At 44.1% G+C, this 11455-nt stretch overlaps 1 protein-coding gene across 3 annotated transcripts in view; it reads right to left on the minus strand.

The window, feature by feature from the left end:
* ATP6V1G3 (ATPase H+ transporting V1 subunit G3) overlaps nt 1-11152 on the minus strand; it is a 30791-nt gene extending 19639 nt beyond the window's left edge. Inside the window, exons 1-3 of one of the 3 annotated variants that reach the window (XM_060396231.1) lie at nt 10781-11152; nt 10226-10504; nt 1295-3362 (exon numbers count right to left, since the gene is read on the minus strand). In XM_060396231.1, coding sequence (XP_060252214.1) covers nt 1295-1376 — 82 coding nt within the window. In that variant the 5' untranslated portion in view covers nt 1377-3362; nt 10226-10504; nt 10781-11152. Of the gene's footprint in view, nt 1-1294; nt 3363-10225 lie in introns of all 3 variants that reach the window. The other 2 variants (XM_060396232.1, XM_004013931.6) reach the window with 2 other exon arrangements.
* Between the last annotated feature and the right edge of the window lie 303 nt (nt 11153-11455).

Raw genomic sequence — 11455 nt, forward strand, 5'->3', positions numbered from 1 at the left:
GTTCCCCTTTTTGCAAAATAGGTTGGTGTGAGGAGTAAACAAGGTATGCTTTGGTCATAGTACCTGGATGAATTTTTCTAGTTTTTAAAAAATATTATGGCAAATTATGGACTCAGTTTCCACATACATGAAGGGGAAATAATAGTAACACCTAATCCATATGGTTGTTGTGACTAGCAAAGAGAAGAGGAAGGAGATGCCGGTTTAATGAGGATATCCTACATGTAACTAAGTAGATGCATGACTGAATAGCAAGAACGTTCGCAAATGAGAATTAAATGGAAATATTTTTAAAGATGTCTCAGTGGTAAAGACTCCACCTGACAATGTAGGAGAAGCGAAAGCCCCAGAGACCCAGTGCAGGTTTGATCCCTGGGTCGGGAAGACCCCCAGGAGAGAGAAACGGCAGCCCACTGCAGTGTTCTTGCCTGGAGAATCCCACGGACAGGGGAGCCTGGTGGCCTACGGTCCATGGGGTCGCACAGAGTCAGACATGACTGAAGCAACTAAACAGCAAATGAAAAATTTTGAACATTGGAAATGAAAAGCCATCCAGAGAGGGAGGAGAATGAGCCGTGAGCTGTTACGATCACAATTTTACAGGAACAGAAACCGAAGCTTACAGAAGAGAAGTCACTTGCGGAAATTCACTCCCTATTAAGTAGATTCAGTCTGGAAGTCATCCTTGTTTTTTTTTTCTTCTTGGCCACGCTCCAGAACTCATGAGATCTTAGTTCCCCAACCAAGGACTGGGCCCCGGGGCGGCCAGGGGGTTCCCGGTTGTCCGTCTCGGAACCATGGCACAGTATTGAGATTCTGAGCTGTAGCGCCATGGAGGAAACTCAGAGGCAAAGCTTAAGGCTCCGTGACTTCAGTGCCCTTAACCATCTCCCTTAGCCCTTGACCAGTCCTACAGATCTGAGCCGAGAAGCCCATCCCCACTACAGTGATGGGACACAGACACGTGGGTGGTTTCTGGGAAGTGGCCAGCCTCTGCCAGGGAGCATGGTGGGACCAGGATTTCATTGGCATCTCCCCCACCCCCGACATCTGTGCACACCCACCCTGCTGCACTCCCCTCATCCCGTTTTGTGACAGAAGGCGCGTGCTCAGTCGTGTCTAACTCTCTGCGACCCCGTGGACTGGAGCCCACCAGGCTCCTCTGTCCATGGGATTCTCCAGCCGAGAATACTGGAGTGGGTTGCTGTATCTTACTCCCAGGGATCTTCCCGACCCAGGGATTGAACCCGTGCCTCTTGCCCCGGACATATCAGATGGGACGGAAGAGACTTACTCCTCTTGGCTTCCTCGAGCTTGTCCTTGGCCCTCTTCTCTGCCTGGAGGAGCTGGTGGATGCCTTGCGACTGGCTGGCCATGGCCGTGGCTCTAGGTCAGGTAGCTTCTGCAGCTGTGGGAAGGGGCGGCTCTGTCTGTCCTTAGAGAAATCAGCCCAGAGCTCATACTGTTGTGTCAACAGTGAGCTTCAAGCACAGCTGCTGCTCCCAAAGCGTCCTGAGGTGTGGGCTACTGGACTCCAAGGAGAGCCCAAGGGTGGAATCCAGAAAAACAAGTTAAAGCAGCTGAGGACCTAGTTTTGTCAACTTTAGCTCTTTTCTAAAAGAGAATTAAGAACACTTTTAAGGGGGTGCTGTGTTCGCTTACAAAGAATGAATAAGATATCTGTAGGGAGATCAGCGTCCCTCTCCTTCCAAGGAATATTGACTTATTTGTGGCATTTTTCTTCCAACTTAACTTTAAACCAGATTTTCCTTTGTTCTTTGTCCCTGTGGTTCCAGTTTTAGGTCTTTCCCTTTATTTGTTTATAATGGTTCAATTATCTGCTTGGGACAAATTCATCCTGCTTTCCCTCAGTCTCCAGCAACCACAAATCTGTTCTCTATGTCTGTTTCTATTTCATAGATAAATTCATTGTGTCTTATTTTAGATTCCATGTGGAAGGGATTACATACAGTTTGTCTTTCTCTTTCTGACTTAGTGTGATAAGCTCTAGGTCTATTCATGTTGCTGCAGATGGCATGATTCCATTCTGTGTTATGGCTGAGTAATATTCCATTGTATACATGTATCGCAGCTTTTCCATTCATTCCTCCGTTGATGGATTTAGGTTACTTCTAGGTCTTGGACGTTGTACATACTGCTTCTCTAAACATAGGGGTGAATGTGCCTTTTGAATTATAGTTCTGTCTGGATATATGTCCAGGAGTGGGATTGTTGGACCATATGGCAACTGCATTTTGTAGTAACAACAACTTCTTTTCCTTTAAGATTTTTTTTTCTTTTGATGTGGACCATTTTTAAAGTCTTCATTGAATTTGTTATTAGGTTGGTACAGATGTAATCATGGTTTCAGACCATGAATTTTAAATCATTCTAGCTAGGTTCAAATGCATCTTTATTAATCAAAATAGGAACCATTACAATCAACACATTTTTGCCAATGAGAAATAAGGTTGTTTATTCCTGTAGCATAAAAATCCATGCTTTGGGATTCAACAGCCTCTTGGGAAGCATTTTCTAGCTCCTGCTGGTTGTGGAAGCCATTTTCCCTGCAAAAAGTCTTCGAGATGTTTGAAGAGCTGGTAGTCGGTTGGCGAGAGGTCAGGTGGATGTGGGGAATGAGGCAAAACATCTTAGTCCAATGTGCTCGACTTCTGAAGCATTGGTGGTGTGACCTGCAGCTGGGCGTTGTTGTGAACTGGACCCTTTCTGTTGCCCAATGCCGGCTGCAGGCATTGCAGTTTTTGGTGCATTTTATGCGTTTGGTGAGTATCCTCCTTAGCTGTAATGGTTTTCCCAGGATTCAGAAAGCTGCGGTGGGTCAGACTGGCAGCAGAGCACCTAAGACTGACCATGATCTCATATAAAACCCCAGCTTTTGTCTCACAGCCCAATCCGATCCAGAAATGGTTCATTGTTGCGTAGAATAAGAGAAGATGACGCTTCAAAATGGCAATTTTTCTGATTTGTGGTCAGCTCTTGAGACACCCACTTAGCGAGCTTTTGCAACTTTCCTATTTGCTGCCAATGCTGAATGACTGTGGGACGGTCGACGCTGAGCTCCTGGGCACCTTCTCATATGGTTGTAGGAGGATCAGCTTTGATGATCCTCTCTGTTGGTCATTATCACCTTCCGACGGCCAGCTGCTGCACTCCGCGTCTTCAAGGCGCTCATCTCTTTTGCAAAACTCCTTGAGCCACCGCTGCACAGTCCGTTCGTTAGCAGTTCCTGGGCCAAGTGTGTTGCTGCTGATAAGAGTTGTCTCTGCTGCTTTCTGACCCATTTTGAACTTGAATAAGAAAATTGCTTGACTTCGCTTTTTGTCTAACATCATTTTTATAGTCTGAAATAAATAGAAAATAAGCAACAAGTAATAGGTCATTGGCAAAAAAAAAAAAGAAAAAGGCAAATTGAGACGTGTGCATTGAAATGAAGTATAACCACAGTTATTTAAGAAAGTATTCCAATATCAAATGGCAAAGTTCAACAAGGCAAAACCATGATTACTTTTGCACTGATCTCATGCAATATAGCTTCTGTTTAATGTTTTGAGTTTTTGGCTGTGAGGCACGTGGGAACTTAGCTCTCTGACGGGGGTTCGAACCCACACCCCAAGAACTGGAAGGCTAAATCTTAATTCCTGGACCACCAAGGAAGTCCATACAGCAATGACAATTTTTGATACCTAGATGTTAAATCAGAACAGAGGAAAATCCACTCTTAGTTGCTGCTGGCACAATAATATTGTCAGGCAACTTCAAAATATCCATAGTTTGCAGTGAACATGTCAATTACAGAAAATTGTAATCAATTTCCTTTAGTATCTCACACATAATTTCAAATTTTACGACAGAAGTTTGCCTTCTCTTTATTTAATTAGTAGAGGAGTCTTTTCCAGGGCCAAAAATACCCATGGGATGTTGCATGACCCTTCTTGACAAAAGATGCAAAGTGGAATGTTGGGAGAGGTGTCCACTCACACAGAAAAGGGCTTTGAGCATAACTCAAAGTAGGAAGTTAGACTGGTTCAGTCTTGTCTTCACCTGACTCTTGAAGAGTCACCTTCCTAGTAATTAGGAGGGATAGAAAAACCCACCCAAAAGTAGAGAAAAATCTCCTCTCAGCCAGGGCTCTGGGAGGAAAAAAATAACTATAGGCCTACCCATGGGAGAGTTGGAAAGTGTATTCACAGGATCTTCTGTAGAGACAAAACCACCCTGGTCTGGAGTTGACAATCTAAACTGCAAACAAATGGGAAGGTCAAGTCCAGGGGAGGTGGGCAGTGAGGAAGTGGCTGGAGCCAGGAGCCTGGGGGGAATCTGAACTGTATCATAGGAGGAGGGGCTTGTTTCGACCACTCCAAGGGCCACTTGGGCTTCCCTCGTGGCTCAGACGATAGAGAACCTGCCCACAATATGGAAGACCTGAATTCGATCCCTGGGTTGAGAAGATCCCCTGGAGAAAGGAATGGCTACTCACTCTAGCCCTCTTGCCTGGAGAACTCCATGGACAGAGGAGCCTGGCAGACTACATTCCATAGAGTCACAAAGAGTTGGACATGACTGAGCAACTAATGGTTTGCTTTTTTTGAAAGGTTACTTACTGTAACTGAGTTAAGGCCCTTTTAAAATCAAAGCTAATATTTTGAGAATAATCATACATTAAAAATTTTAGGTAGGGAGTTTGGGATGTATATGTACACACTGTGATATTTAAAATGGGTAAGCAACAAGGTCCTGCTCTATAGCACAGGGAACTGGCTCAATGTAATGTGGCAGCCTAGATGGGAGAGGAGTTTGGGGGAGAATGGATACATGTATATAGGGCTGAGTCCCTTTGCTGTCCACCTGAAACTATCACAGCATTGTCAATTGGCTATATTCCATTATAAAATCAGTTCAGTTCAGTCGCTCAGTCATGTCCAACTCTTTGTGACCCCATGGACTGCAGCACACCAGGCTTCCCTGTCCATCACCAACTCCCAGAGCTTGTTTGAACTCATGTTCATTGAGTCGGTGAAACCCTCCAACCATCTCATCCTCTGTCATCAACTTCTCCTCCTGCCTTCAATCTTGACCAGCATCAGAGTCTTTTCTAATGAGTCAGTTCTTTGCATCAGGCGGCCAAAGGATTGAAACATCAGCTTCAGCATCAGTCCTTCCAATGAATATTCAGGACTGATTCCCTTTAACGTTGACTGGTTTGATCTGCTGGCAGTCCAAAGGACTCTCAAGAGTCTTCTCCAACACCACAGTTCAAAAGCATCAATTCTTCAGCACTCAGCTTTCTTTATAGTCCAACTCTCACATCCATACATGACCACTGGAAAAACCATAGCTTTGACTAGACGGACCTTTGTTGGCAAAGTAATGTCTCTGCTTTTGAATATGCTGTCTAGGTTGGTCATAGGTTTTCTTCCAAAGAGCAAGCATAGTTTAATTTCATGGCTGCAGTCACCATCTGCAGTGATTTTGGAGCCCCCCAAAATAAAGTCTCTCACTGTTTCCACTGTTTCCCCATCTATTTGCCATGAAGTGATGGCAATGTCATGAGTTTCGTTTTTTGAATGTTGTGTTTTAAGCCAACTTTTTCACTCTCCTCTTTCACTTTCATCAGGAGGCTCTTTAGTTCTTCTTTGCTTTCTGCCATAAGAGTGCTGTCATCTGCATATCTGAGGTTATTGATATTTCTCCTGGCAATCTTGATTCCAGTTTGTGCTTCAGCCAGCCCAGCCTTTCTCATGATAAACTCTGCATGGAAGTTAAATAATCATGATGACAATATATAGCCTTGACATACTCCTTTCCTGATTTGAAACCAGTCTGTAGTTCCATGACCGGTTCTAACTGTTGCTTCTTAACCTACGTACAGATTTCTCAGGAGACAGGGCAGGTGGTCTGATATTCCCACCTCTCAGAATTTTCCACAGTTTGTTGTGATCCACACAGTCAGAGGCTTTGGCATGGTTAATAAAGCAGAAAGAGATTTTTTCTGGAACTCTCTTGCTTTTCCAGTCCTGCGGCCACTGCTGAGTTTTCCAAATGTGCTGGCATATTGAGTGCAGCACTTTCATAGCATCTTCTTTTAGGATTTGAAATAGCTCAACTGGAATTCCATCACCTCCGCTAGCTTTGTTTGTAGTGATGCTTCCTAAGGCCCACTTGACTTCACATTCCAGGATGTCTGGTTCTAGGTGAGTGATCACACCATCTGCATCATGAAGGTCTTTTTTGTACAGTTCTTCTGTGTATTCTTGCTACCTCTTCTTAATATCTTCTGCTTCTGTTAGGTCCATACCATTTCTGTCCTTTACAGTTCCCATCTTTGCATGAAATTCTCCCTTGGTATGTCTAATTTTCTTGAAGAGATCTCTAGTCTTTCCCATTCTATTGTTTTCCTCTCTTTCTTTGCATTGATCACTGAGAAAGGCTTTCTTATCTCTCCTTGCTATTCTTTGGAACTCTGCATTCAGATGCTTATATCTTTCCTTTTCTCCTTTGCCTTTAGCGTCTCTTCTTTTCTCAACTATCGTAAGGCCTCCTTAGACAATCATTTTGCTTTTTGCATTTCTTTTTCTTGGGGATGGTCTTGATCACTACCTTCTATAAAATGTCATGAACCTCCATCCATAGTTCGTCAGGCACTCTGTCTATCAGATCTACTCCCTTGAATCTATTTCTCACTCCCACTGAAAAATTGTAAGGGATTCAATTTAGGTCTTACCTGAATGGTCTAGTGGTGTCCCTACTTTTTTCAATTTAAGTCTGAATTTGGCAATAAAGAGTTCATGATCTGAGCCACAGTCAGCTCCCAGTCTTGTTTTTGCTGACTGTGCAGAGGTTCTCCATCTTTGGATTCAAAGAATAGAATCGATCTGATTTTGGTGTTGACTGTCTAGTGAGATCCATGTGTAGAGTTGTCTCTTGTGTTGTTGGAAGAGGGTGTTTGCTGTGACCAGTGCATTCTCTTGGCAAAACTCTATTAGCCTTTGCCCTGCTTCATTTTGTACTCCAAGTCCAAACTTGCCTGTTACTCCAGGTGTCTCTTGACTTCCTATTTTTGCATTCCAGTCCCCTATGATGAAAAGGACATCTATTTTTGGTGTTAGTTCTAGAAGGTCTTGTAGGTCTTCACAGAACCCTTCAACTTCAGCTTCTTCAGCATTAGTGTTTGGGACACAGAGTTGGATTATTGTGATATTAAATGGTTTGCCTTGGAAACGAACAGAGATCATTCTGTCATTTTTGAGATTGTACCCAAGTTCTGCATTTTGGACTTTTGCTGACTATGATGGCTACTCCATTTCTTCTAAGGGATTCTTGCCCACAAAAGTAGATATAATGGGCATCTGAATAAAATTCACCCATTCCGGTCCATTTTAGCTCACTGATTGCTAGAATGTCGATGTTCACTCTTGCCATCTCCTGTTTGACCACTTCCAATTTTCTTTGATACATGGACCTAGCATTCCAGGTTCCTATGCAGTGTTGCTCTTTACAGCATCAGACTTTACTGCTATCACCAGTCACATCCACAACAGGGTGTTGTTTTCACTTCGGCTCTGTCTCATTCTTTGTGGAGTTTTTTCTCCGCTCTTCCCCAGTAGCATTTTGGGCCCTTACTGACCGGGGGAGGTCATCTGTCAGTGTCCTATCTTTTTGCCTTTTCATACTGTTCATGGGGTTCTCAAGGCAAGAATACTGAAGTGGTTTGCCATTCCTTTCTCCAGTGGACCACGTTTTGTCAGAACTCTCCACCACGATCCATCCATCTCGGGTGACCTTAAAACTATCACAGCATTGTTAATTGGCTACTTTCTATTATAAAATAAAAAGTTGAAAAAATGTTATATGTTAATAACCCAGGTTTTGTGTTTGTTTTCCAAATATTTTGTATTGTGGAGGTGTTAATCGACGAGAATCTCTTTTTCTGTTTGCTAACAAAATGCCAACAGAACTGGCTCTGATACTCCACGACTACGATGCGTATTTCCGCACACTCACCCATCAGATTCTCACAGCAGCCCTGGGAATGGGTATTGTTGTCACATGACATACCGATTTCATCAGCACAGACGGTAGAGTGTGTATAAAATAAGCAAGACCAGTCTCAGGAAACTGCGTCTCAGAAAACCTGAGGGGCAGCCCCGAGGTCAGGGGCTCCTGAGTGGAAGAACTGAGCTGATCTCAAGGTCAACCAAGTCCTTCCCTCTCCCCAACCCAAATCATCTTTCTTCTCAGAAATCTCTCTCTTTCCTTCCATATTTCTCTTTTCCTCATGAAAAAGGTGACAGGGAAAACAAGCAATATCAATTGGCTTTTCCCTCTGCATAAAACACAGTTAAAATATGGATCAAATAAAATGCTAGGTGATCAATTAGAAAAAAAACCAAAGCAAAGTGACATTTGGCTTAACTTAGGTCTCGATTACTGAAACTTCCTCCTCAGAGATGCTTATTTTAGGCAAATACAAATCTTTAAAGATTTTTTAAAATGTGAACCATTTTTCGTTTTTATTGAATTTGCTACAATATTGCTGCTGTTGTTCTTGTCTTGGTTTTATGGCTGGGAGGCCTGTGGGATCATAGCTCCCTGAGCAGGGGTCAGACATGCATCCTCTGCTTTGGAAGGAGAAATCTTAGCCCTGGACTGCCAGGGAAACCCCTAGAATTTTTCCTGTCCAACTTATTTGGAATCATTTGTTTTCATCTTCCTGTTTATTCTATTTCTATTTTATCCTTTTCTTTTGTATTTAGAAGTTAAACCAAATAACACAATTTTCTTTGAGTGGCACAAACCATGTTTGGTTTCTGTGTTAATGTTGATGATTTTTACATGGAACCATGTAAGCCACACAATTTACTGATACTATTGATTGCTATTGTGTATATTATATAATTTTTTAATTTATTATTATTTTCAACAATAAATTGAATATTTAAGTTATGTATTTATATACAAATTCCAAAGAGTAGGCGAGATTTGAATTCTCAGATGAGGTAGAGAAAGAACACGTATCACTCACTGTAACTTTGTGAAAAGGAAGTGTAAGAATCGGCATAGTATAGACTTAGATCTTTGTTCTTTGATTCTCTTTTCTAAATACTTTCATATTTCTTTTTCATTAGTGAAAAATGAAAAAAATTACCAAAACATAGCAAAACCTTACAGAGAAACTCTGTGCTTTTTGGAAGTATCTCACTGTTGAAGGATTGGAGTCAATGCCTCTTGGCTCTCCTCATACTTAAATTGAGGGCAGCGTAACGCTGAAAGTTTTAAATAGCTATAATTATACGTTTAGCAAGCGTTTAGTCTATAATTTGTAGTTTCTCTTGCTTGAAGTTTCGTTTTTGCTCAGACTTCCTCTTCTTGTCTGTCCCATCCCCTCCCCTGCATATTTCTGCTAATTGTGTGACCCTTCCTCCTTCTGCCCATGTAGGTTTAGTCCTGGAGTCTGAACAATAGTGAAAAATAGATGGATTTCTGGTTCCCTGAAGGCCTGGAACTTCTAGGTGCTTCAAAACTGTGAACTGCGATTTTTAGGCCAAAGGCTAAGGCTTGGTCTGCAGCACAGAATGATTATTCCCGTCATTTCTTCATGACGGCTGAGCAATGGCACATGGAACGTGGTTGGGTCCAGGCTGGCCGTCCTCTCTTTGTGCGCCCGTTGCCAGGCGGGGAAGCTGCCCTCCTGACTCCTGTCCCCTCCTCGGACCCTCTTCTTCCTCTCCCTCTTTGACCCCACGGCTCATCAACCCTTCCACCCTGCAGACATCGCTCCATGTCTTTGTTCAGCCTTTCCCTTCTGGTGAATTGAGAAAGCAGCACTGATATCTACACTCCCATGTGCAAAATCGGGCTTCCCTGGTGGCTCAGCTGGTAAAGAATCCGCCTGCCATGCGGGAGACCTGGGTTCAATCCCTGGGTCGGGAAGATCCCCAGGAGGAGGGCATGGCAACTGACTCCAGTATTCTTTCCTGGAGAGTCCCATGGACAGAGGAGCCTGGCGGGCTACAGTCCACGGGGTTGTGAAGAGTCAGGCGTGACTGAGTGCCTAAGCGCTGCACGGCACTTGTGTAAACTGGATAGCTACCGGGAGGCTACTGCATGGCACAAGGAGCTCAGCTCAGCGCTCTGTGATGACCTAGAGAGTGGGGGAGGGGGCGGGGAGGGAGGCTCGCGAGGGAGGGGATATATGCACACTTACGGCTGATTTCCTGTTGTCCTACAGCTGATTTCCTGTTGTCCTACAGCAGAAACCGACGCGATGGACATGAGTTTGAGCAAGCTCCACGAGTTGGTGATGGACAGGGAAGCCTGGCGTGCTGCACACCACGGGGTCACAAAGAGCCGGACTCGACCGAGCGACAGAAGTGACAGCAGAAACCAAGACCACGCTGTGAAGCAATTATCCTCCAATTAAAAGAGAAAAAGGCGCTTCCTTTTGCCTGGAGGAGCTTTCTTATATTTGCCTGGAAAACAAGGCCTGTGAAGCCCATTTCCAATGTCAGCTTGAAGGAACCAAACTTGTTGATCTTCCAAGACCCCAGTGATCCCTTCTCCACCTTGTAAGACTTTGCACTGACCTGTCAGAGGACACTTGTCAAGCTTCCCTTGCCCTTTTTGACCTTCTCTCTCTCTCTCTCTATATATATACTTTTAATTCCCTCTCTGTATATATACACTTTTTTCACATTGACACTTTTCAGCTGAAGTACAGCAAATAGCCCCATTTCCTGTGAGAAGCTTGCAGAGCTCTCACCTCTGGTCTTTGTGTGTCTTCACAGTATTTAATGGCTTCCCCATCCCCCGTGAAGCTGCCATCTCAGGGGCACGTTCTGTAGACAATCTGATGGCTCTAGTCCAAGGAACTTGACCTGAGATTGTCGCATAGTCCTCGACCGTCCCCTCGGCTCCCTGTTCTGCCGGCTCACTGCTGTCCCTGAAGTGTGTGTCTGTTCAGAAGGACGGAGGAGCCAGCCCCCAACACCCCAGGCTGCTTTGAAGGAGGTGTGGCCATCTCTGGCCATCCCTCCTGGCTGAATCCCTTGAAAGCCACCCTCTACTGGAAGGACACCCCAAATCCTTTCACGTCTCTGGCTTCTCCCTTTCTGTCTATTTCTCTGGTTCCTCCCATTTTCTTACAAGTTTTGGAGTTTCCCAAGTTTCAGGTTTTGGACCATTTCCTTTTTTAGTCTATATTCCCTCCCAGGATGATTTCATTCTGGCTCACAGGTCTAAATGCCATCTACATGCTGATGACTCACAGACGAAATCTGTACTTTGCACCAGCAGCAACACAGTCACTTGGCTGTCTAAAAGGCATCTTGCCTTTTGCAAGTCCTAATCTGAGCTCCTGGACCCTGGTGAACCTGCTTCTCCTATATTTCCCCTCGTTGAAGAAGATGGTTGTTCCGCTCACATATTTCATCAAGAC

The sequence above is a fragment of the Ovis aries genome, chromosome 12 (genome assembly GCF_016772045.2).
Source record: "Ovis aries strain OAR_USU_Benz2616 breed Rambouillet chromosome 12, ARS-UI_Ramb_v3.0, whole genome shotgun sequence".
Lineage (NCBI taxonomy): Eukaryota > Metazoa > Chordata > Mammalia > Artiodactyla > Bovidae > Ovis > Ovis aries.